This window comes from Parambassis ranga, chromosome 1 (assembly GCF_900634625.1).
Source record: "Parambassis ranga chromosome 1, fParRan2.1, whole genome shotgun sequence".
Lineage (NCBI taxonomy): Eukaryota > Metazoa > Chordata > Actinopteri > Ambassidae > Parambassis > Parambassis ranga.
Window position 1 is genome coordinate 9586544 of NC_041022.1, and position 27015 is coordinate 9613558.

Genomic DNA, 27015 nt, shown 5'->3' on the forward strand with positions numbered 1-27015 from the left:
AGCTCCCCTCTTCTTTGCCTGAATTTTGTCGTTATTTTTGTATTTTTATGCGTTTGTTTATATCACTTTAACTTCCCTACACTCACAAAGACATCAGTAGTAAATTATGATTAAATACAACAAATGGGAGTTCTTTATAAATAAAATAAAACCTTTTTGAACTAATTTTAAACCAAGAGTCTGCTGGCATATTTGTAGTCAGCTAAAATCCATAGAGTGAGGTCCTCCTCCTCGGGTGTCATTGGTGAATGACCGAAGATGTCTCACAGCAGGTTGTTTGCCAGGCTGCTTTGTAAGTATTTTTATGAAACTACGGTTTTTATTGCTTGAAATATTTGACAGTTTAATTTCGTATACACTCGTGTACTCATTGGTTCTGTGCTGAAGATTAATCGTGATTTGCTAGCTCGCGCAGCATTGCAGTGACTAGCAAAGCTCCCCCTGGGTTGGCTGTTCCTTTGCTTCCAAGCTAGTTAGCTACGTTAGCCTAAAACTGTATCTATAAGCAGGGAAAGCTAATTGACAGCTAGCAGGCATGCTAACTAGCAAGCTGTTTTCGCTAACCTGAAATCTTACTTCAACACCCTGCCAGCCTGTTACCAGGCAAGTGTTGATCTTTGACCTTGTGTGTCCTCTTCACAAAAATAAAAGTGTCGTTCAGGGAAAGCTATTTTGCTTATTTTAAGTTTTGACCTAGCTGTGTTTGGAAGCAGTTTTGTTAGCTTTTCAAGTGAGTTTGTTTTCAGGCTTCATGCTAACATCTTTGTGCATTTTAGCACCATCAATGTTTTAAAATAAGAATACTTGATATTCAAAGGTGTGGCATTCTTTAGGTAATCAATCTGTATGTCAGGACATTTAGTTAAGGTGGGCAACTGAACTTTGCACAGTGTCATTGATAACTTGTCTGACTGAGGCATTGTTAGCAGACCAAAGTTCAGTCCTACAGGATACTGCTGGTGCTGTTATTCCTGCTGGTTTATGAATAGCTTTGTCAGACACTTTTGTCTAGCCTGACCACAACTGAAATCGACATATGTTACCTTTACACTTTACTTTGCAGGATCAATAAAATCTATCACTATCTATCAATCTTTCTCTCTCCCTCTCCCTATCTGTCTTGTCAAGTCTTTGAATTATTGCTTTTGAATCAAAAGTAAATTTTTGTACATTTTAGCTTTTAGTGCTCTTTTATTCGGAGCATCTTTAGTCTATGAGGTACTATGAAAGTATATGCAGATTGAGATTTCTCAGTTATTACTGAGAGTTTGTTTATTATCTCTGGGTCACATTTAGCATCTGTTGTGCTTCGTGGTGATAACAGAGTCATGCAAGCTGTTTTAGTAACAACATGGAAGTAAGGTTCTAAGGTCCTGCCAAAATGCAGTCATAGGTTAGCAAATAAAAGGCTTGCAAAGAAAAATTTGGTCACTTTAACAACTTTTTCAATCTGACAAGTAATGCTGTTTTGAATTAAATGAGCATTGTATTATACAAGTATTATGAACTGTGTACTTCTTCACTCAAGCAAAATAGGAAATCTTTATCACTCTGCTGCTGAACCTGAACAGTAACATGCTTGATCAGTTATGTGTCTACATGATCTGTCATGGTGTAAACGATGCATTATGTTGTTAGATTTATCTGTAAGCCAAAGTCATGTAACACTCCATTGTAGGGCTGGGTGATATGGCCTAAAAATAAGGCTGTGGACATCAAGTTAAGAGAGAGACAAATATAAGAAATCCTTGTTTTTACTGTGTATTTAACTGTTAAAACCTACTTTGGTTTAATGTTAATCAGCCTGTCATTGATGGACTTATGTTAGTAGACAGTAGCTAACATGTTAGCTATCTAATAAGCCAGAGGACCAACATCATGATTGAATGACATTATAAAAACACAGTGCACTGCGCAGCACCTTTACTCTTCATCCACATGCAGTCTAAACTCTCAGTCCGGCATCAGGCTACAGTCCACTGTCTCTCGGCCCACAGCATTTAGCTGTCTGTCCAGTTTGTTGACATGGACCAAAAGCATGCATGTTGTATAAAGATCTTGTATTAACGGCACTTCTTTGATCTTTCACACTACTACTTACGTGCACAAACACGCAGTGACGTGAGCAATCAGGAGAGAGTGGGACATCTGTGTTATAAAAGTTCTTTGCAGCACTATGAAGATGAATGATAGAAACATTTTTGAAAGGCATGCTTGCTTTTGGGTCTGATGCCGCAAAACTGAACCACTTCCAAACTGCCTTTTTTGGGGGCAAGCTCTTCTCTGCCAGCTGCCATGGTTAAAGGTGGGGAAGGGCCGACCCCACTTTAAACTACGGAAGCACAGCGGGGTGCATCGGCGGTGGAAGTTTGAATGGATTTTCATGAAAAACAAATGATCCTAAAGGGCAAAATCAAATTAATCGATAAAATCCATTTATCGCCCAGCCTTACTCCTTTGTCTTATCAGCTCTTTCTTAGACAGTAGTTTTAAAACTTTTCAATTGCACTGTGACCTGAATGTGTCTGCTGCTTACTGTGTCTCAGCTAGGGATTTGACAACAGCTGTCAGCAGCAGCTGGAGACAGAGTTAGTAGGAGCTGAGCCACACACTGAGTGTGGGAGATGCTACAGAACCTGCTAAAAATACCTTCATTTTTTACATTATACTACTTGAATGAGCCAGCATAATTGCTTCAATAGTTGTCATCAAAACAGCTCCATAACATAAGCAGCTAATTAAACATATTCACAGTACATCATGGACATCTAAGAGTGTTTGTGGTTATACTTGTAGTAAAGGTTTGCTGTCAACTCTGAAGGAAATCTGAAAGTGTTTCTTAGCAACAGTAAAAGATAACTGTAAAAGCAATGCAGCAACTTTTCAAGTGCAGATGATAATGTTTTCCATGTGGAAAAACGTTTCCTCTACATGTAACATGTGACACACAATGATTTTTATTAAACATTTTATTCATAGCTGACCCCTAAAGTATATCTATGTTGTATTTCTCCTTTAGTGCAGCAGAGTGGAGTCAGACACTGTTATACAGGATCAAGACAGAACCTCTACATCAATAAAAACACGAAGGTCATCTGCCAAGGTTTCACAGGGAAGCAGGTTTGTACTGACAACGTGTTCATTTTTTGTTAACAAAACTGTAAGTCACTATAATCCTGTTGTAATCCTGTTGCGAAATTTTGTGCACACAGAATTTCTCTTTTTGTGTATGAAGGCTTTCTGTATGAGTATGCTTACTAGAAAGCAGAAATTCCAAAAGTTTGTTACGTAGTTTAAAGTCTAACTGCAAGGTTCATGTCATGTTTTAATTATGTCCATGTAATTGTTATCGATTTCATTCATAAAACCCCAGATGGGTTGCTTGTCTCAGACATATACATTTTTAACCATATAATTATATATTTAGAAAAAATATAACGAACATGTGTGCAATACTGAGTACCCCCCATGTATCAATAGCTTGTAGATTTAGCTCTAGTAATGGTGTCCTTTATGACTTTATGAATTCTGCCCCTTTTTTTCACAACATTGCCTCAGTTCATTGATGTTTTTGGTTTTAGGGTCTCACCACAGCATTCCAATTGAATTGAGATCTAGACTTTGACTAGGCCGTCCCAAAACCTTGATTCCTTTATTTTTGAATCATCGATGCTGCTGTGCAATCTTAACTGCCAAACAGCCTCTTCATAGTTGACTCAGTGACTGCAAGGTGCTCAGGTCCTGTGGCTGCTAAATACACCCAAATCATCACATCACTGCATATGTCTTGAATGACTTGAATCTCAAGTCAGAAGAGTCTTTATCCTGCCAAGGTCATTAGCATGTACATGCTCAGCCAGGCCTGTAGGGTGTGCTATGTAGCTCTTGAGTTTTTTGTCTTTCTCATGAGTTTCTCATGAGTCTGACCTTGGTGTGAATTTACTGGGATGTCCACTTCTGGGAAGATTGACAACTGTAATAAATGCTTTCCAGTTGTGAAAAGTTTTTGTTACTGTAGAGCGTTGAACTGCAAAATGTTTTCCAGATCTCTAACATCATCGCTTATGTCGTTCCCTCTTGGTGCTGCTTTACACATACATGTATGCTCCAGACCAGCAAACTGTCAAAGTGCTTTTATAGTGGTCTGCATAGCTGCTGATGATAAGCAGCACTTCATTGCAACTAGCATGGCTATACTCTAGAACACATTCTTCTATTTTCAGAACTTTAAAGGAGACTGCTTTATTTTCTCCTCTCTCAGGCATTAGAGACCACTGCAGCTGTATTAGGAATTCAACAGAGAATATTTACAATTCCAAGAAAAAAATCATTTGAAGTTAATATGAAATGAATATTCAGAGCAGCTAAAAGAGTTTGAGGCAAAGTGGGAAAACTCTTCAGTTAAAGTCAAGATTAAAGCGTTTTCTGCTATATGTAAAAGCTGAAACTTAAAAAAAAACACGTTTACTGTTGCAATGCGTTTGTTGTCTCTGCTTTACAGACTTGTAAATACCATCCACTTATTTTATTTAGGGTAGTTTTAAAGGGACAATAAGTTTGATTACATTTCTTTCTACCGTGACTATCCTTAGTTGTTGTTAGTGACTTTGGCAGATTGTTGGAAGATTGATTGTTCTTTTTTAGCGTGAAAAAACTCTTGTGACTCTTGAAGCTGAACTGTGTCCAGTCAAGGAGAATACAAATATCTTGGCAAGTGTATTCAACGAGCGAGAGATGTGGGCTCTACAGATTTATATCCCCCCCCCTCTGTCCTCATACACATTCCATTTTTCATCTTCCATTTTCTCTTCAACATAATAAAAGGTTGTTAAATATAGTTCCAGTGAACACTCCAGGTAATTAGAAAAGGATGAGAAATGAAGCAAGTGCAATTGAGTGCACATCATTGTGTCTTCTTGGCTTGATAAGAAAGTCATTTTTCAAAATTATTGTCCCAACATTTGCGATAATAATGACTGGCGAAAACTGGAGGTTATGGCTATAACCATGGTTCTCTGATTAGCATGAGTGAGTGTCTCACTATGGGAGAACGCCCCCTGCGTGATCCCGACAGAAGCTTTAATTACACTACACCAGCCCTTGGGGCTGGTATCAGTGACGTCTATGTCAGGAGGGACCGCCCTCCTCCTATATAATAGGCTGACATAGCTTCAGTCGCCATTCAAACAAGCTCACCTCTTCCTCGCTTCCATAGCAAGGAGGGTGGTCTGGTGAGACACTCACTCATGCTAATCAGAGAACCATGGTTATAGCCATAACCTCCAGTTCTCTTTCATAGCATTCGTTTCGTGTCTCACTATGGGAGAAATACTGACTCCCGGATTGCCAGACATGCCTGTAAAAATGACAACTGTCCCAGAGGGGCCTCACGAAGAGTGGGTTGTACCCCGTGAAAACCCTACCCCAAGAACTGAATGTGCCAGGGTTGGAACTGTAACATCCAACTTGTAAAACCTAGCAAAAGTGTGGGGTGAAGCCCAACTTGCAGCTGCACAAATTTCCTGGGCTGAAACCCCCTTAAAGAGAGCCCAGGAAGCAGCAAGGCCCCTAGTGGAGTGCGCACGCAGACCAGCAGGAGGCGGAAGACCTTTGGTCGTGTAAGCCAGAGCAATAGCCTCCACAATCCAGTGGGAAAGCCGCTGTTTTGAGACTGGCTTGCCCACACATGGCTTAGCCCAGGACACAAACAACTGGTCACTCTGCCTAACACCCTGAGTCCTGTCCAGATAGGTCCTTAGTGCACGGACCGGACACAGCGTATGCAGACGCCGATGCTCCTCAGAGGAGTAAGGCGGTGGATAAAAAGCAACCAGCTCTATTGGGGAGAGAGACCCAACCACCTTTGGGATAAAGGCTGGGTTAGGCTGCATACTGACCCTCTCGCCCCCTGGTGAAAAATGGGTACAAGCCTCGTGCACAGACAGGGCATGAACCTCACCGACGCGCTTAGCCGAGGCCAAGGCCAGGAGCAGCGCTGTCTTAAGAGATACCACCTTCAAGTCCACCTGATCCAGTGGTTCAAAAGGTGGACCAGAAAGAGCATCCAGCACCGTGGGCAGGTCCCATGACGGCGTAAGAGACCTAGATACCGGCAATTTACGTCGTGCACCTTTCATGAACTGACACACCAGAGGGTGTCGACCCACAGATTTACCATCAAAACCAACATGGCAAGCAGAGATTGCCGCCAGGTACACCTTGATGGTTGAAAAAGATTTTTCCTTCTCAATGAGGTCCTGCAGAAAGGATAAAATCACCCCCACAGAACACTGAAAAGGAATGGCCTGGGACTCCGAGCACCAGCTCTCAAACACTTGCCACTTAAGCCCATACAACTTCCTAGTCGATGAGGCCCTAGCACATTGAATAGTCTCAATGACACTGTTTGGGAGTCCTGTTGAGTTCAGGTTAAACCACTCACGGGCCAGGCCCACAGAGCCAGCCTCTCTGGGTGAGGGTGAAATATTTCCCCTCGTGCCTGGGATAGCAGGTCCCTGCGTAATGGCAGCTGCCAAGGCGTGCCCGCCAGAAGCTGGTAAATCTCCGCCATCCAGTGTTTCGCTGGCCAGTGCGGAGCCACCAGGATTACGACCAGCCCCTTCTCCCTCACTCTGGCCAGAGTTGGAGGGATGAGAGCCACTGGGGGAAAAGCATACAGGAGAGCACGTGGCCACTCGTGTGCCAGTGCATCGATCCCCAGCGGAGCCACTCGGTCGTGCAGGGAGAAGAACAGCGGACACTGGGCATTCTCCGCTGACGCATAAAGGTCCACTGCCGCCCGTCCATACCGCAGCCAAATCTGCTTCACCACTTCTGGGTGAAGTCTCCAGTCTGCATATAGAGGGATCCCCCTGGAGAGTAGGTCCGCCCCGCAATTCAGTACGCCTGGAACATGAGTCGCTCTCAGTGACTGAAAGTGCACATTGCTCCAGACTATCAGTCTGTGTGCCAGCGCATGCAACCGCAGAGATCTCAAGCCTCCCTGCCTGTTGATGTAGGCTACCACGGTGGAGTTGTCTGTCCTCACTAGGACATGGTGTCCCCGCAGCCAGGGGAGGAAATGTTTTAGAGCCAAATGAACAGCAATCAGCTCCAGACAGTTTATGTGGGTGAAGCGCATGTGAGGGCCCCACTTCCCGTTCACTGTCCTCCCTTCGTGTGTAGCACCCCAGCCTGTGAGAGAGGCATCTGTAGAGATCACCTTCCTGGCCGAAACAGTTCCCATGGTAGCCCCCTGGGTCAGAAACCCTGGGCTCTTCCACTGGCGCAGAGCCAGTGAGCAGTCCACAGAAACCCTCACCCGTCGATGACCATCTCGGAGAGGATCTAGGCCAAGGGAGGCTACCCAACGCTGAGGCCCTCTCATGTACAGGCGTCCCAGGGGTATCACCACCACAGACGAGGCCATCAGGCCTAACAGCCTCTGACACTGTCTGAGTGTGACTGTGTTGCCCCTGTGAAACAGTGCAAGGCATCCTTTCATTGCCACCACCCTGTCCTGAGACAGGAAAACTCTGCCTTGGAGAGAGTCCAAAGTCAGGCCTATGAAGGTGATGCACTGAGAAGGTGTCAACATGCTTTTTTCCATATTCAGGCGAAACCCCAAACTCACCAGATGTTCCCTGAGAACATCTGTATGGTGGGCCGCCTCTCGGGGTGTAGAGGCTGCGACAAGCCAGTCGTCTATGTAAGTGGCCACGCGGATGCCTCTCTCCCTGAGTGGGGCTACAGCTGCCTCTGTGCATTTCACAAACACTCTGGGACTCAATGACAGGCCGAACGGCAGCACCATGAACTCGTATGCTGTCCCTCGGAAGGCAAACCTGAGAAACTTCCAGTGTGGAGGATACACTGGAATGTGGAAATATGCATCCCTCAGGTCGACAGATGTGAACCAATCGCCTGCCCGCACGAAACGCAGCAGAGAGGCGTGTGTCAGCATCCTGAATTTGTATTTCCTTAAATAGTGGTTCAGGGCTCTGAGGTCCAGGATGGCCCTCATCCCCTGCCCCCCCTTTTTTGGAACCAGGAAATACCTCGAGTAGAACCCGCTGTGGGCCTCCTCGGGCGGGACAACTCTTATTGCTCCTTTCTCCCTCAGAGTGGAAATTTCCTCTAGGAGAATGTTTGCGGATTCTCCCTGAGCATGAGAAAAAATCATCCCTTTGAAATGAGGTGGAACGGCTCTGAATTGAAGTCTGTAACCCTTCTGAACGGTTCTCAACACCCATTCTGACCGTGTGCAGGCCGCCCAATTCTCTGTGTGCAGAGAAAGCGGGCTGACCGGCAACTCTGTCATATGTGGTACGTTGGCGCCCTCTTGAGGTCGAGGTGCGTAACACCCAACGCCCATCCGCCCCGGTGACTCCTGCCTGCTGCATGGAGGTGCCCGGGCGGACCGCGTCACAGCCGCGGGGATGTTGGTCCCCGCGGGCTGTGTTATAGCAGAGAAGATAGTTGTGTGTCTTAACATATCTTTTTTCTGCATTTTTTTCATAGTCATAGTCAACAGCGCCCTCGGCTCTCTGCCTGGATGCGCATTGGACTGTTTTATTACAGAGTGCAAGACAGAAGTGCTTGTGCAACACTGAGAATGCTGTCTGTGTTTGTTGGGCACTCGAACATGAACACCGGCCCAAGTGCTGCACTCTATGCGGGCAACGTCCCGCAGAACCCGCTCTGGAACTGAGCTGGAGAAGGGCAGGGCGACCCGTTGGGGGGGCAGCCTGGGTCGGCCCTCCACCTGGGGAGAAGCGGTCAGGCCTGCCGCTTCCTCTTCCTCACCGTCGCGGTAGCGGGTTGAGGTGGTGGAGCGGCTTGCCGAGCATGGGGAGACTGCTTCCTAGCCCATGGGTTGCCGGCGCTTTTAGGGGCTGGAGGGGCTGCCTGCGTCTTGGACACCTTGGGGATCCGATAAGCAGGAGCCGGGTGAGAGACAGCCTGAGCATATGACTGACGCGAAGTGCCGGGAGTAACAGGTGGAGCCCTCCTCGGCAGGCAAAGTTTCAGCGCCTCATCATCTCTCTTTTTCTCCTCACATCTCTTCTGCATGGAGGCAACAGCCGAGCCGAAGAGCCCATGAGGGACGACCGGAGTGTCGAGGAGCTCCTCTTTCTCCTTAGTCGTGAGGTTGGTGAGCCCCAGCCAGCGCGCTCTCTCTTGCAGGACCATAAGACCCATGGCTCTTCCCGTGGCTTGGATAGCCACCTTGTGGAGGCGAAGGACGTGGTCCGTAATGACGCAGATTTCTTCCCACAGGGAGTTATCTGGTTTAGCCGTCATGTCCTCCTCTAATTCCGCCTGGTAGGCCGTCAGGATAGAGGAGGCGTTGAGAGCTCTGGTCGACAGAGCCGCCGCCTTATAACACTTGTCAGTGAGGCTGGACTGAAAGCGGTCTGTCTTGGAGGGAAAAGATGAAACCGAGGAGGACAGGGACGTCTTCGGGTGAAGGTGTGTCGCTACCAGCGGCTCAATGGGAGGTATTTGGCGGATGCCGTTAGCCTCCATCCCCTCGCAATCCAACAGGGAGCTCCCCGAGATGGGGTGTTTCTCGCTGTATGGTTTAGCTTTCCACGTAGCCGCTATCTCATCAAGCAGCTCTGGGAAAATTGGCAGCACTTGTTTCCCCGTCTTCTTTGCTTTGGGCAGCTTCTTGCCATCAAAGCGAGACCTGACTTCCTCGGCTTGAACCGTGGGCCACGGGATGTTGAGCCTTACAGCGGCACGTTTGCACATGTCCTGCATGTCGAGATCCAGGGGAGAAAGCGCCGAAGGGATTTCTCCCATCGCGACGCCCGGCTTTGCAGCCCCGCCGGTGACGCTGAAGTTAGTTTCTTCTTCGTCACCGTCTGATAACAGGAGCTCGGAGTCGGCAGACTCTCCCTCCTCGTCATCAGCGTCTCGTCTCGGGTCGACACGGATAAGGCTCTCCCATCCCTCCTCTGACGGGAAACAGGAGTCTGCAGTCTGGGGAACTGCGTCTGCCCAACTCAGCCCGGGCGGCAGCGCTTCAGCCGCCCCACCCGACATATCCACCCCGCCTTGCGGCGAGGCTGTCTCCGACAGCAGTGGGTCACCGCCGGACAAACTAGCCTGGCGAGCTAGCCGTCGGCGGAGCAACTTGCGTGGGAAAGCAGCGCAGTGGATACAATCGTCCGTGGAGGACATAGCCGCCTGCGCGTGAGGTACGCCCAGACATGCTGCACACACGGGGTGAGTGTCCCAGCTAGACATTTTATTGCCGCAGGGGCAAAGCTTTGGGCTTTTCCCGACTTCAGCGGGGTTGTTAGCCGTGGCCATGACTAGCATAGGGTTCAAGGGCGCTAGCGTTAGCTTGTGCAGCTACTGGTTGTGTTCAGGGAAATATGGCTATTTTCCTGGCTAGCGTGTGGTGAGGTATCGCTACCTGCTGTGGGTATTATTAGCGTGAGCTGTATAGTGGTATTGCTACCTACAGACGATGCTAACGCACCCGCTGTTAGCAGAAGTATCGCTACTTCGGCTGTGACAAGTATTGCTACTTGAGGCAAGAGTATTTCTACTTTCACCGATAGCGTGGAATAGTATTTCTACTATTCTTCAGCTGTGAAGCAACCGTGTCGTGTGGGACCAAGCGCCCGGTGACCGAGTTTTCACTCGAATCAGTGGGCAGTTTAGCTAGGCACCCAGTAACACAGTTGTCATCAGGCTTCTGTGAGAAGCGAGAAGAGGTGTTTGAATGGCGACTGAAGCTATGTCAGCCTATTATATAGGAGGAGGGCGGTCCCTCCTGACATAGACGTCACTGATACCAGCCCCAAGGGCTGGTGTAGTGTAATTAAAGCTTCTGTCGGGATCACGCAGGGGGCGTTCTCCCATAGTGAGACACGAAACGAATGCTATGAAAGAGAACAGCAAAGTTAGCAGAGTGGAGGAGTATATTACAAATGAAGAGGAAATGCTGATTCATTGCTTATAATGTCTCTTAATAGGCTAGTTATCATCTTTACATTAGGGTCATTTATTGGCACTTGTAGCTAGGAGCCTGGCTTCTTTATCTACATTGTTTTAGCATCATCAGTAATAAGTGACTGAATACAGACTCACTGAATTTGTTCGGCTGAAAATCAGAATCAAGCAAGCAATAAATGCATCCTTCTTCAAGCTTTTTGTTCCCCTTCATTAGCTTTAAGGTCAGAAAAATCAATGTTATTCTACTCTTGCTTAATATATATACATAACATAATGTCTTTACTCTGTAAGTTTGATACAACACTTCAATTTTGGGGTCTATTAATAAAATTTAAAGCCCCGTCTGGAGCCGTTGGGGTTGTAAGATTTGAGAGGTTCGCAGTTCAATTCACAACTTGGCTTAATATAGACTTACAATTAGTCACAACAGCACTATATTTATTGCAGATATACCGGTACTTGTTTCTGTGTTTGTCATTCAGTAAGTATCACACAGAATTGAAACTCCTACCTACCTGTTTACTTAAATTCCCTCTGTGGATCAATATAGTATCTGTTCATCGTAGCAGTTCAAGGTCTAAGTGGGAGTCTGTGTTTAGTTTTGGACTTTTAAAGAACTGTCAGTCAGGAAAAGTGTGTTCAGAGTGGCAACTTAACAGGAGTATATCCAGGATCTACTTATGATCACCACCAGCCTCTAATATCTAACAAATGGAACAAGCCAACATTACTCCAAGGCGAGCACCCTGTCCTTGCTAAGGGACATTTGTTACTTTTTAGCACTTACCTTAGTCATAATTCTTAAATTACAAGGAGTGACCAGTAATGTGTTGAAAAAAATGGCATTAGCAACTTATTATCATGTATCATGTAGCGTTTACATAATTACAAGTGTTTTTAAGAATTACAGACATTGAAGTAAGTCAAGTACAGTGAAAGTATTAAGATGTGTACGTTTTTTATGGTGTAATCATAAAACCACTCTTAAGGAGCCAGTGTGCTTTGGAACTCAGGTTTGTGACCAACAGAAGGGGGCCCCTCCCCCTTTCTTCTTATTTTCCTTTTGGCCTTAGGGCCTTAGGGCCTGGCCAGCAGCCTATGGAATTTAAGGTATTGGGAGTTGTAACCTTATAAGGTTAAAAAATTAGCAGCAGCCAACTTTGTCCGCTCTTTTCCTTATCAAGCACGGGTGGCTGTGGCTCAGGTGGTTGTCCACCCGGTGGTTCGATTCCCTGTCCTGGTTGCAGGCCAATGTGTCCTTGGGCAAGACACTTAACCCTAAGTTGTTCCCAGTGGTTACACCACTGGTGTGTAAATGAGTGTGTGCTTGTGTGTGTGAAAGGGGTAAATGTGAAGTAGTGGGAAGCGCTTTGAGTACCAGAGTAGATAGAAAAGCGCTATGTAAGTACAGACCATTTACCATCTAACTAACTCGGGGAGGTGATGGAAAATTTCACAGGATTCACCTCATCATATTTAGTTATAGTATTGTGTTATAAAGTAAAACTTAATGTCACAGTGCACACATACTAAATGTGTAGGAGAAGTTGTTCTTGCAGCTTACACGTCAGTACAGGACAGTATGTATTTTCTGTCTTTTAAGATACATCTGTTTAAACCTAAGGCACCTGAAAGTGATTTCCTAAAATGTAAAATTGTGTTATGTTTTTTTTCAGAATGGCTTAAAATATATGAACAGACTTCTTCAGTGCCAGAAAGAAAGTGACAATATGTCAGATATTTCAGTAAACTCTGTTCCTTGGGAGATATTATACAGTCTGCTTTGGAGAATGTCCAAAGCTGCTTTTGATTTGTTTTCCAAATCTTCTACAAGAAGATTAAACTAAGCTTAGATCATTATTCATTTGTCAAGAACTTTTCGATTTGTTCTCATTGAATATGTTCACCGGTACTTTCATCCCGTTACCAGAATCCAGACTCACTGCTGTATTCATTCTTTCACTCAGTGGGACAGGTGATTAATCCTGCTTGGCAGCATATTTCCCCCTTCTTCGCCGTCTGCAATGATATCTCAATGTTGACGCTTTAAAAGCAGCTGTACCCCACCTCATTACACCCACTAACTCCTCTTTCCTTCTTCACTTGCAGGGAACATTTCACAGTCAGCAGGCTCTTGATTATGGCTCCCAGTTAGTCGGAGGTGTTTCTCCTGGCAAGGGGGGCAAGACGCACCTTGGCCTGCCAGTATTCAACTCAGTCAAGGAGGTATGTGCGTTCTATCAAATTTAAATGTGTGCGGATCAGGTTTTCAACAAACATCCTGTGATTGAGAGGCTTTACAGATGATTTTCTTTAAAGAAACATTAGGTGGCACTATTTCCTAGCTTTAGACTTTCTAGTTTGAATGCACCATCAGTACCTGTATTCCTTTCTCCAGGCAAAGGAGGGCACAGGGGCAGATGCCTCAGTGATTTATGTACCTCCTCCGTTCGCGGGAGCGGCCATCATTGAGGCCATTGACGCAGAGATCCCCTTGGTGGTGTGCATTACTGAGGGCATCCCCCAGCAGGACATGGTGAGAGTCAAACATAAGCTCCTGCGCCAAGGCACCACCCGCCTCATTGGCCCCAACTGCCCAGGAGTCATCAATGTAAGCAAGCACACACACACAAGGACACACATTTGTTTTTGTTATGGCTGAGGGGGCTGAAAATACAGATTATTTTTTTCAGCTCCATGGGTAATTAATATTTAATGCATTAATATTCTGCTGTGTAAAACCAAAGCCATTGCTTTGTTTCTGTGTTTTTGGCAGCACTAGTAGTGTCTATTATTGAGGTTAAATAATGGGGGAAGCAAAATTTACATTTATAAGTTCATAAAAAGAAACATTTATGTGTCATTAAAGAGAAATGTTATTCTTTCAAGTGTTATTTTCTTGATAATAGACTGTAGTCTAGATGTGATTATGTACTTTTTTTTTAAATAAAAATAATGTGTTTTTTTGCAGCCTGGGGAATGCAAGATTGGCATCATGCCTGGACACATTCACAAGAAAGGAAGAATTGGTGAGAATCTTTTTTAGTTTATGCATCAGGGTGTAGTTTGCAGTTATTTTAGTCACCTGTTGAGCCCAGCAGCAATCTTAAAATGGCTGAAGTGTGGTGCAAGACAAAGGGAGGGGGAGGGGCAGGGGGGCACTGCAAACCTTTTTTAACTACAGCGCTATATTTTAATCCTACAGTGAACTTCTCCTGTTGACAGCTTGATATGCAGCGCATACTGCTTTTGGCCAGTGAACCTTTAAAGGAAGTCTGTTCTATAGTAAATCAGCTGCCATTAAAGCACAGAGAGAACAGCTGTTATAGAGCTCAGTTATGATACTGATTTGGTTTTTTTTTGCTGTCATGATAAAACAATTCAGTCAAACTCAGACGGCTGCACTTTATAACCCCTTGTTACCCTTGAATGAAATGCTTTGGTGACGTGTTTTGTTGAAGAAATAACAGCCCAAAATGTTTCTTGGCAGGTATTGTTTCAAGATCGGGTACCCTGACATACGAAGCTGTACACCAAACTACACAAGTAGGCCTTGGGCAGTCACTCTGCATTGGTAAGCTCCCAATGACTTGGCACACAGTAACTTGGCCCTTACTGTAATATCCAAACACCAATAAATTAATTACCGATAGCTTAAACTAAGGTCTCAAAAAAACAGCTATTTTGATAACCGAGTACTTGCCGATTATTTTTGCGATTATTCAAGTAATCAGATCACACGTAAATGCCATAGTGTGTGTGTGTGTTGATGGCATCTCTAAACAGCTCGCCTGGTTTTCGAACCCAGGGCCTTTCGCACTCAAAACGCCAATCATCCCGCTACGCCACTAGCCAGAAATGAAGTCACTAACAAGTCATTGAATTAATAAATTAGTTGTCGATGCGTTTTGCCCTCGAATATTACTCGAGTACTCCAATAATCGTTGTAGCCCTAGCTTAACATTCAGATGAAGAATATGGTTTCATGTTATTATGTGTGTTCTTTTGTTAAAATCATTATGGTCACCTTTTACAGATTAATGTTATGACATACACTTTAATAAGTTTTACTGTCTTTACTAAAAACAAGTAAGGCTGTACACCTTACGTTCACCTTTCATTAAAATCCATCTGCTGTGAATACATTTCCGTGAATGGCACAGGCATTTTATATTAAAAAAGGTACTTACCAACTTGATCTCATCCGTGCTTGGGATATTTCTCTCAGATCTGTGAATTAAAGTTGCTGCTATCTTTGAAGAGCCCTCTTGAGATTGAACAGACCCACTGAGTAGTTCAGATGCAGGCGAAAACTTTCCGCCTATTTTCAAAAATATTTTAATGTGAGTGTTTTTCATCTCTGATAGCATGACCAGGTAAATTAGATTTTTTTTTTCTTTTCAATCTTTTAAGGCACAAACCAGGTGAGTAGAATGTGTGATGGAGTTAAACATCTCAAATGGATAAGACTATTATATGAATTCTGTATGTGTAATAAATGTTTTCTCAATGCATGTAGAAGACATATATTAAATTGTAGGTAATACAATTTCTGTAATCTAATAATTACAGATGGGACATACTGTATGTTAGAGATATTCATTTTAAATTACATCAGGACATCTAGGAGATTTGTAGGGACATAATAATTACACACTTCTTAATTACATCAAAACTAAGATTAACTAATTGATGATGATAAATATTTTGACCAGCTTTTCTGCCAAAAGAAAATCTATATTGAAGAGCTAGTTCAACATATGCGTTAAATAGAAAAAAACAAGCTGGCTTCATTATAAATAGACATTTTAATTATGGAGTATCCTGAAGCCAGACTTCATAAAGCCTGAGACGCAACAGTATTAAATATTGTAGAGTTCATTAAGAGGGTTTATTGGTGGCCCAGCCAGTGACTTTGTCAGTTTGAGCGTGACCTAGGGGCTACAGCAAATTACAGTTAATACAATATTTAAACTCACTGTCATCTTTGTTTCTGGTAATGTGGTTCTCTTTGATTATCATTCATGTATTTTTTTTTCCCCTCAGTATTGCCAGGATTTTTTTAATGGCACGAATATAAATTTAGGTGACATTCTGTCTGTGAAGATTTGTCCTGTGGAGGTTTGCCCTAGTGGAAATTATTCTTGAAAATGATTATTGCACCCTTTTTGCAAAAGTCCATGTTCCTTGGATATAAAGAGGAAAGGTGTTAAGCTCCCATACAGAGTTAAGGTGGTTTAGGATAATTGAAGTAAAATTTAAAAATATGGTGTTACTCTAAATGTCCACCATATTACAGATAGAAATTCTCAGACATGACCATTAGACCTGTAAGGCTTTACAGTATCTTCCAGGTTTGGGTCTCTGTCACTGTTTTTCAGTTGGTTCTTACACAGTGGTTAACACACTGACCTACAGTACCTGCCCAGACTAAAATGGCAGATGGGTAAAGCTGACATGCTGCTGAACATTTAGATGATAAAAAGAAATAGTTTTGTTAGTAAAAACCAAAACCTATGTAAAAAAAAAAAAAAAATTAATATCACATAACATTAATGGTTTGTTGTTATAACAACATGTTTTTTAGGTTATCACAAGATATTTTCACCTTATAACAACATAGAAACCTATAATAGTAATATCTAGTAATATCTAGTTATAACATGAACATATCTTGTTCTGTAAAAAAGAAGAAAGACGTAATGTTGGTTCATAGTGCAAAAACTTCTATTGACCTGTGTACTAACTATTACAAACCATGTTTGCACGTGGTTAAAGGGAACGGGGGTGGAAACGTTTTTAATTTCCCGTGTGGGACCAATATGATAATATTTAAAAGTTAAGTTTTGTATTTACTATCTGTTTATTTTCTATCCATTAAGGTGGACAAAAGCAGACATAAGTCTGAAAAACTCAGTTACTCAAGTAACATTTAATGTTTGATGTGGAACTTCAAGTAATGCAACCCCTCTATCCTGCTCTTATCTATTGACCTGGTGCTCTGGCTGAACATGAGATTCTCAAATATTCATAGGCATCGTCTTTTGGAAATCTTGAGTACAATAATAGGTATTTCCTTTGTCTCTTTCAAGGTATTGGCGGAGATCCATTTAATGGGACAAACTTCATAGACTGTCTGGAAGTGTTCCTGCAAGATCCCAAGACAGAGGGCATCATCCTTATTGGAGAAATTGGAGGGAATGCAGAGGAGAACGCCGCAGAGTACCTGAAACAGCACAACACTGTAAGGAATTAACACACTGTGGACACCCAGTATTTCACTTTAGTCTCCTCGTAATATCATCTCCTACAGCGCTTCACCTCAGCAGATATATCTGTTCATATAAAAAATGTATCCTTTTCTGAATTAGCTCTCAGTTATGCCCTTTCAAATCTGTCAGCTCGAGTGAACTCTGGAAACAGCTTACATTTAGAACCAAGTGGAGCTATGAACGTGTCCTTTCTTTTTGATCGCAGCCTCAGGCTTTCTTTCTTACTTTCCTGTGTCCATGTAATTTGTGTGAGAGAGATAAAGAGTGACAGATGGGATAAAGGTATGATTCACAGGGCATGTCCTAGAAATCAGGTGTGCTGATGAGTGGTGAATCTTTTGTGATGCCCACATGTAAAAAAAAAAAAAAGGAACCGTAGGGTGGTGATTGGCTTATGTAGCAATTTGGCTGAGAACTTGTCACTGGCATTTTTAACTTGAAGCGGGGCTGAACTTGGTGTTTTGCAACTCACAGATTACTTTTAGCCTGTTAATTTTTCAGTGTGAATGTGTTTGTTTCTGTCTATGTGTGCGTGCTTATGGCGCTCCTGAGCTGAGAAATGGATTTGATTTGCCCTCGGCTGCTCTAATGCATGCAAATCTCCTGCTAGCGTCTCAGGAGAATAACTTCTCTCACTCAACAAATAAAGTACAAACACCCCCCCCACCCCACCCCACCCAATCATCCAGAGTGTTGACAGCTAGGGACAGTTCAAATGAAACACATTCCTGAAAAAACCCATTAGAGCGTAGGAGTAAGCTGCAGATCTCCAGTTGAAAGTCAATTGTGTAGAACATCTTATATGAAATAGTGGTCTTAGCCCTTGCTTTTAATAGTCCAGAGCAGCACAAAGATGACTGGAGACATTGTTTCTACGTCGAATCAATCTGAAGTTTTCTTGATTTGTATGCATCTGAATTCAACTCACTTGTATACTTAAAAAAGGCCTTACAATCATGGGGTAATAATGTGAAGTCCAGCATGTAAACAATGCAGCAGGTGAACTCAATATGAGTAATCAGCTTTTTTAGTCAGTACAGATGCTTTAGATTGTCCCTTTTTTAAGACAATCGAAAGTTGATACTGAAAAAATTATATTTTTCAACTGAGCAGCTACTGCCAGTGTCTATGTTGACTTAAAGCTTATTTTCTATCTATGTTTTCTATCAGATATGTGTTACAGAATGTTGCAGAGGCACATCTGCTTTTTGTCTTCTCTCACGAGAAACTGATTTCTTTACATAATCACCTCCTAGAGGCATGGTACATCCATGAATGACTGCCAGTGTAGCTGCCCCACAGAAGTCTTCTAGAAGTGGGCCAGTCGGTCAATTAGGATAAAGCAACATCCTCACTGAATTATTTCTCAGAAATGTTTATCAATGAAGAACTTCTGCATGAAGTGTACCCCTAAATAACCTTAAAGTGGTTTAAATCTTTATAAAGAAAGGTTTGTTTTTTAATAGCAGGGATACTTTAGTTTTAGCGAGGTGTCGCTTATAAACTAACAAATGGCTGTATTTGTCATCACTTTTTTCCAACTGAGCCACTTCAAATCAGGGTGACAAAAACAGCCATCACAACAAAGACTAAAATATCTCATTTGGAAAAAAAAAACACTGTTTGGCAGAAAATTGCCTGTCATTATAGAGCAGCATTACTCATTGTAAGAAGTTAACTGAGGGAAATATATTTTCGAAGGTGCAGCCTTTCACATTAACTTGACAAATTCTGCCACAGTGGACGCTTTATGTATTGAAAGCTCGAATTAAAGATCGAGTGTCATGATTGATTTGCATCATGCAACATTAAATATATCGAACTTCTATTTGAGAAAGACATATTACAGCAACAGGTGAGGAAGTATTGATTTTACTATCCATCAATGTTAGAGTTGAGTTACTGCTTAGCATCCGTCCACTGACGCCTTAATTGGTAAAATTCAGGAAAACAAACTTGAACTTCCCACTTGACTACTCTGTCAGATTTTATGATGCAGAGCATATTTCAGCCTTCTTCATCAGTGGTGATGCTTGCTATTGCTGCTAAAAAAACATCAGTGGTATCAAAGTTCTGCCTATCATTGCCTCAAAGGCTCAAAGTCTGAAATAGGTTTTACACAGTGTAAGCATATTATAATTTGATTTGTGTATATGAAGTAGATCTGAGTATTTGGCATCTAAGCTACTGTGACTATTATTGTATATATTATTATTGTATTTTTTACCCCCCGTTTCAGCCTCTTGACCTATAGCCCAGCCTATCTCTACCGACCTTAACTAAACCCCTTACAATTCTAAGGGGAAAAAAACACTGAAAATGAAGGCAGGTTGCAGTCTGACATTAGAAAGGTGTTGGTGTGTGTCACCAACACACACACACACACACACACACACACCCTGTTCTGTTATTCATGCCTCAATGTCATGTTTATAAGGGTGTATAATCATCACAGTTTGGCTCTTTACTGTTACCTTGTGGTTGCAAATCTTCACTTTAGAGCAGGTTGTTTTGTGTTTATGGAACAAAGCTCTCCCCCAGTCATGTCAGCACACAGATGGGGAAACTACCCTATTGGTCTCATAATTGAGGTAATAAATCTGTACAGCTAACAGTGTGAAGACAAAAGACTGGTAAAGCGAATAGCAGTATGACTCCCCTCCCTGTATGAATTGTTACTTGTTGCCCAGGGAGGTAGGGGATTAATAGAGTAATTAAACCCCTTTTGTTTTAGGTAGATTTAAGACTTGATTCACATGAGGGTGCTTTGTTTATTTAGAACGTGATTTGACTTCTGAGCACTGCACTAATTTGTTTTGTAGCTTACATTTTTCAGCTCAGAACAGATGCTCGTAACTTAGTTAGTGCTCTTTAAAGTGGTATTTCCCCTCTCTCTCTCTATTTCCCTGTTAACTGCAAGTGTTAATGTCTCATTAGTGGTGCATTTTTAGCCAAGGTCCCTAACATTTTTATGGCTGATACACATCCTGCTAGTCTTAATTACCAAAAGTCACAGTTAGTTTATGTAGTAGTGGCCATCTTGTTTCTGCCAGTGTCAGGTCTGAATCTGGAGCTGAAATGGTTGTAGAAGTGGGTGTCTTTGAAGGACCTCACTGTGTTGCTTTGGCTGTTAAAAACATGCCACATTCACTCTCTGATCACAGTCTGCCAGATGAGCCACAGCCTCCACAGAAAGCACAGAGAGGGCTTGTGTGTGTGCGCGCTCACACTGTGCCGTCCTCTGCAATTATGTTGTTATTCCTAAGTATGCCATATTAGCTGCTGTACGTGTGCATGCACGCACACACAGACTCTGTCCCTCTTGCTGGCTGTGATGTTATTGCCGAAGATGAAATATTAGCTCTCTTCACCTTGGAAATGATCTTAACTGTTGAATGTAACATCCATCAATGAGCAAGCAGCATAGACAGGCGCTGAGCTAATCAGTGCCTGCATGACTAATTACCATTTCAGAAATGAGATGATATGAAATGGCCGGAGCCTGAGCTCCTATCTGGTCATACACCAGCCCATGCAATTAAATGACTTGATTGACCCTTTGTTTTAATAATGCAGGCTGAGACAGAGATGGCTGGTTAGACAGGCCTGTTACTGTGGGACTCTGTAATAGGAGGACACGGGGTGTTTAATTTCTAATGAATGAATACAATGCAGCTGCAGAAAACTAATTCTCTCTGTTTTTTAACCCCCTCCACACCAAATTTGCTCCTCTCCTCACATTCCTTTGAGGTTACCCTTCTTTGTGCCCATCTTCACCTCCTTTTAAGGTCATGTTTTGCTTTTTTTGTTTTCCAGGGTGCTAATTCAAAGCCCGTGGTGTCCTTCATCGCCGGACTAACCGCTCCCCCCGGTCGTAGGATGGGCCACGCTGGTGCCATCATTGCTGGTGGAAAGGGCGGAGCCAAGGAGAAGATTGCAGCTCTCCAGTCGGCGGGAGTTGTAGTCAGCATGTCCCCTGCTCAGTTGGGCAGCACCATGTTCAAGGTGAGCTCTCTGTCCCTATTAGATATTCAAAGACTCAGACTATGATAATCAGGAACAACACAAAGTACATTTTTGATCTTCTTGTTGTAGTGTTACTTTTCCCCCTCTCTTGTCACATTAGAGGAATGCTGTTCGTTATACACATCTACAAATTTATAACACCATTACTACTTACTTTACAGTGCTACAGATGATTAAATGAACCTTTATACGTACAGTAGTCATGATAAGTTCTGTCTCAAAAACATCTAGCATTTATATGGTGCTTACACATTGAGTTGATACCAATCCTGAACTACATAATGAATGCAAAGAGGTCTTTCTGCCTAATAAGCAACCCACCATAGTTAGGAGTGCTGCAAATGGAGCTAAAATACTTGGCTGATCAGAGATGAATATCTGTGACTACTGCAGAATTAATTGATTGCAGACAATAACCAGATCTTAGTGGGTTAAGTAAAAGGGGTTTTGTTGTTTATTTAAATGTTTTATGTCAGGTAATGTTACATTGAGAATTAGAAATTAGGGAACTCTGCTTATACTGTTAAATAATGGTCTCATTTAGAACTTTTCAAATAAAAAAAGATTACTTAACCTTTGAAAGTACTATAAAAATCAAGTACAGACAAATTTTAGTTGATCTACAAGCAAGCTAATTAGAGTTAGCATGTGTAGCCACTGTAGTAGTATTATCTCAATAGAACACTATTGTAATGCTTCTGTATGGTTATGTCCTGGTGACCCGTAGCACCGCCTTTCATTTTCAGGGCAGGTAAAATATGAGAAACTTTATTGGGTAAAGGATTTTTTTTCTTGGAGATGTAAAGTTCATATGGAACTTTTAATATGCTGTAAATAATGGCACAAATGAGTAAACGTGTGTTGACAGTGGCTGACTTGGCACCACTGCTTCTTTATTTCAGTTTATCTCTAGGGAGGCACTGGTAACAAGATGTATAAAAACTGAAAGCATGTATTACACCCATTCATCATCTTATACTTTCATTACCACTGCTGGCACTAGTGCACGCAGATATAGATTTACATGACTTTTTGCCCCCAAAGTTTAATTCATAATCATTGTGTGTAATGATGAAAAACGTGCTGCGTGGTTGCTCATTTTGCTGCACATTGTGTCCATACATCTCTGTTAATCTCATTGACCGCCGTAATCGAAGTAATAACACATAAGAGAAGCGAGTAGACATAATGCGGCGGGTGCGGGATAGGAACAACGACGACAACCCTAGTCTCAGCTTTTCAGGCAGACAGAGAAGGCTAGTGCAGCCACTGACCACCATGTTCTCCAAAGTGCAGCACACATGCATATCCCTAATCAATCATATTCAATCAGATACATATATGGATACAGCTCCAGGGGAGTTTTTTTTTTTTTATAAAAAACTCAAGCTGAATGAGCTTCTTTGTCTAGATTGCCATTCTGGCGGAGGTGCTTCTGTGTTCTGAGTTCACAAACACGTTTCATCCTCAGACACTCATTCCACTCTGACAGCACTTTGTTCCTTCAGCACTGACAAATGTGCAAGGCATTATGTACCACAAGGGGGTCATTACATCAGTTTTTCTGGGTTAAATTTAGAACATAAGGACATGAAACCATCAACAAAGGAAAAACAAGAATAGCCTAAACAGGCGATAAGAGGACAGAGATCAGACATCAACCAGATCAATATTAAAACTAGAAATATCTTCATCTTGCTAATTTATATACAGATTTTATTATGAGTGTTTTATAATATACTTTATTAATCCCTTTGAGAAGGTCCCCCAGGGAAATTGTCCTCCAGTGTTTGTGATTAAGCTTCGCTTTGATTGGTCGCAACCTGTTGGTCTGCTGTGATGAATGTCTCTGTGGTGACATTTTAACACTGCTTTACATTAGCTAAATTATTTTATTTACATTCACATATTTCCTACTGGCTCTTGTTCCGTTACACCTGGAAACGTAATCATTAGGAATAAATATGCAGGACCGATTAAGTGATGGTCAAAGTTCAAGAAGAAATATCAAGAACAAACCAAAAGGCAAAAACACACATTTGGAAATCTTTCTAATGCAGTAATAACAGAGAAGTGTGTGTTCACGTCGGGCTCTATAACTCACTAAAACACTAAATTTGCAGGGCTTCTGGTGAAGAGGCAAGATAGCAGCAAACTTCTGTTTATCTGAGAAGAACTTAATTCACATGCAAGGTGGAATAATTATGACCTTTTACTTGTTTACAAAATATCTGCTTCTCATAATAAACAGTATTATCCCATCCTGCTTAATATTCAGAGAGTAAAGCTTGCGTTCACAGATGCGTGCAGATAAACAGAAGCACTTAATCTGAAGATTTTGTTTGTGTAATAAATTCAAAAGCTGAAGGTGGTACACCGACCGTATTTACGATGTCTGCACTGCTCATATATCTGGGCCCAGGTGTGTCAGGCCTCTGCTTTGCTTTTAAAATGTCTGGCTTCACTTTCTCGTAATGTTTTCCACTACCCTCCTCAGTTTCAATCCAGGGGTATTCACCTGTCGCTTCTGAGTGGCAACCTCTACTTTCCTCGTTTTACTTCCTCCCCTCTTCTTCGACTTGTCGGGCATGTGTTTTTTTTTTCCCCCTCTCCATTACAAACACCTCAGCTCTTAGCTTAGTGCTCTGATTTCCTGTCTGCTGCCGCTGGCGAACACAGCATCTGTCTACTCATGTCACAACACGGCCCCCCTACGGTTTCTGCTGTCACTCTTGCTATTTGATTACCATTTTTTTAAATCCTTTTTTTCCTCCACAGCTTTCTTCCAATTTACTGAACTCCCTTTTAACCCAACCTGATCTGTAAAACAAAGAACTCACGAGCAAGGACACAGCTGTGTGGTTGCACCCCTTCCATTTAAATGTCTCCCTTCTCATGTTGTCCTTCTCAAAAAGTCAGGGTTAGATAGTTAGGTTGCCTCCCCAGCATTTCAGATGATTTGTAAAACTGGAGTCTTTTTCCTTCCTCAAGGTGGCAGTAGACCTTAAGGTATCAACAAGTCCCAGAGGTGTGGGCCAACATGTGCATGAGTACTTGTGTGTTCTGTGGACCTGATAAATGACATTTGCATTAAGTTACTTTCCCCCCCGTGGAATGGAAAATTCTCAGGGAACGACGTATTCTATCATCCTACGATTTGTGTGATATTTCCCAAATTGAATATGTAAATAGCAACATCCCTTCTAATGGCTAACATAATGCTTTCTCATTTATAGTCACATGGTTGGTCTGTAGCTGATAAACACGGCAAGCGCCACCTCACATAAATCAGATTTTTTAAGAGATGTGTAGCCTCTATCAGTCACACAAACTAAGCTGTTTTAATGTTGACAAATGGAACTAGCACGTACCGACACGTACGTGCTACATGATTTGCACTCTCCAGGAAAAACAACAGGCACTCCAAAGCCCTAACCGCCTCTGTTCTCTTCCTCTCGCTGCGACCCCCCCCCCCCCTTCCCCACCACCACCACCCTACTCAACAGCAGATCTGATACATGGGATCAAAACAGAGCTGTGTGAATTCTGCATGAATAAATCATTCACGTCTGCCTTTCTGTCTCACTTCATTTCACGTCGTTTCTTTTCTTCTTCTCTGTTGTCCATCTCTACAGGAGTTCGAGAAAAGGAAGATGTTGTAAATTGTGCAAGATGGCACAACTGACCTTTTACTCCCCCCTGCCTGGAAAAATTGAGATGAGCAGCCTGATTCTGGAGGTGGATATGCCCTACAGTGTCTGTAAACTCGAAGCGCACACACATTGTTTATATTGTAATTTCTGCCATGAACTCTTACCTTGCACATAACATAAAGAATAAAACGTAGTGTCTTAACGGTATCCTAAAAGAACTCATTGTACACAAAGTTAAAGATTTATAGATGTCTTTTCTTCCACCACACAATGTCAACAGCTCAAGAAAGGATGCCATAGTGATGAGTTTGGTTCTGTTATGCTTCTCCTGTAAGATGTATTTCATCACCCATTTTACTGGCTGTCCACCTGAATAAGAAATATTTCTCATATCATTTTCCAGCTGTGTTGTGTCTCTACTTTCAAATGACATATGAGAGAAACAGATGTGGTGTCATTATTGAAGGAGCTCATCTATCTTGAGTGTTGCTGGAAAGACATGAGGAGCGCACATCTTCACATTGATGTCAGGGTATTACCTACCATATGAACTTACATGAAACAGGTGAGCAGTTAAGATGAGAGTGCTTTTCTTATGGGAGGCCATAGTGTTGTTGGACCAACACCAACCCATACAGAAAAGACAACAGGAGGCTTCAAAAGGGAGGAAGCAGCTATCACCATGTGTTTAACCTACTGTGTTGAGATTTGTAGCCACAAAAGTTAGTGGGAGAAGTGTCAGAAGCTGTCGGGAAGGCTTTAGGTGGTCAGTGTGTGTAGAATAAAGGGAACCGGTAGATAAATGGATCAAACGCCAACTTGCAGGCAGGTGATAGATTGGTGTCGAAGCTGACACCAATTTTTGACTTGCTCTGCTAATTTTTTTTCACAATACGCTTCAGTTACAAAGATTACAAAAAGATCATGGTAGACTTTTTACAACGTTACCTATGTGTTTCAAAGACCTGGCAGTCCTAAGCCAAATGTCAATTGTGAGTGCCTTGCTACCATGCTAATAGTACTTTTGCTTTAAGAAGTATTCTTCCCATTGATAACTCATAACTGATTCAAATAATGTATCGATAGTCTATATCAGTGTGTCCATAGCTGCTGAAACAAACATAGTAATCTGTCTTTTTGAAGCATATTCCTGCAGGTGTCTACTACTACAACCTAAGAAACTTTATAATAAAGTTTATCAACTATTTTTTTGATGCACAGAAAGTCAAAATATCTCCTTTGAGAAAAGAAAGCATCCGCTTGAGTACCTCTGTGTCGTGTCTGAACCAACCTTAACCCCTCAACCTGTGTGGAATGAACTCTTCAGCTGATGTAAAGGACTCAAGGGATTTAAAGGAAGCTGAAAAGAAGTAAAAACACTTACCACTGTCTAAAGAAGAGGCAAAGGACTTGCACTTGAAGTAGTTGAGGATGTTTTAGGTTCCTAAATGGGTCACAAAGGGTTAATGTACCTCACCACCAGGTGTTTCTAAATTTTTTTATTGATCTAAGATTTATATGTAGAGAGGAAAATACAAACTCAAATGTACAATTACTGCTTGTAAACATTCAGTTGTTTCAGGGTAGCCTCTGATTAAGACAAACTCACGTCCCAACAAAAAGCTATAGGTTAAATTAACACCTCATTACTGTACACAAGGTGAAATTAAACCGAGTGGGAGAAAATGAAAGAGGGGGAGATAAGGTTACAGTCCGTTCTGCTCCCACGGAAGCTTTTTAAATTAAGTCACGAGGAACGAAAGTGTGTAATGAAGCATATAATGCACCACACTGGACATCTCTGCAGCCTATTCTTATCTGCTCCACAGCAGTCAGCCAAGGCAGATTATTCTGTGTACACATTGTTAACAATTACTTTTTAATCTGCATTAGTGAATTAACATAATGACTGACAGTGGAAGAGAAAGCTTATTTGTTTAGAGGCTCAGAAGTTCCTTGTTGTATTGAAGTTGCCAAGCTGTGCTCTGCTTTGGTTGGACTTGATGTACAGCAGGATATAGGTTGCTTTCTGCTGGTGTTTAACTACTGTCTCTTTTAGAATAGTTTTATGTTAATTGCTGAAATTAACTATT

General features: G+C 42.4%; 1 protein-coding gene across 1 annotated transcript; it reads left to right on the forward strand.

Moving 5' to 3' along the window:
• The first annotated feature begins 201 nt into the window (after positions 1-201).
• On the forward strand, positions 202-25319 carry suclg1 (succinate-CoA ligase GDP/ADP-forming subunit alph). Its single transcript, XM_028416248.1, has 9 exons — positions 202-292; positions 3020-3120; positions 13081-13197; positions 13370-13582; positions 13943-14000; positions 14462-14545; positions 17064-17215; positions 21060-21248; positions 24905-25319. Exons 1-9 carry the CDS (start codon positions 259-261, stop codon positions 24929-24931), a joined length of 975 nt encoding a protein of 324 aa, XP_028272049.1. The 5' UTR covers positions 202-258; the 3' UTR covers positions 24932-25319.
• Positions 25320-27015: the final 1696 nt, after the last annotated feature.

What these genes read in the sequence shown, in the direction of transcription:
- suclg1 (XM_028416248.1), top strand. Translation starts at nt 259, where the DNA reads ATGTCTCACAGCAGGTTGTTTGCCAGGCTGCTTT. An exon ending in TATTCAACTCAGTCAAGGAG is followed by an intron (nt 13,198 to 13,369) that starts GTATGTGCGTTC and finishes TCCTTTCTCCAG; the next exon opens with GCAAAGGAGGGCACAGGGGC. An exon ending in TGGGCAGCACCATGTTCAAG is followed by an intron (nt 21,249 to 24,904) that starts GTGAGCTCTCTG and finishes CCATCTCTACAG; the next exon opens with GAGTTCGAGAAAAGGAAGAT.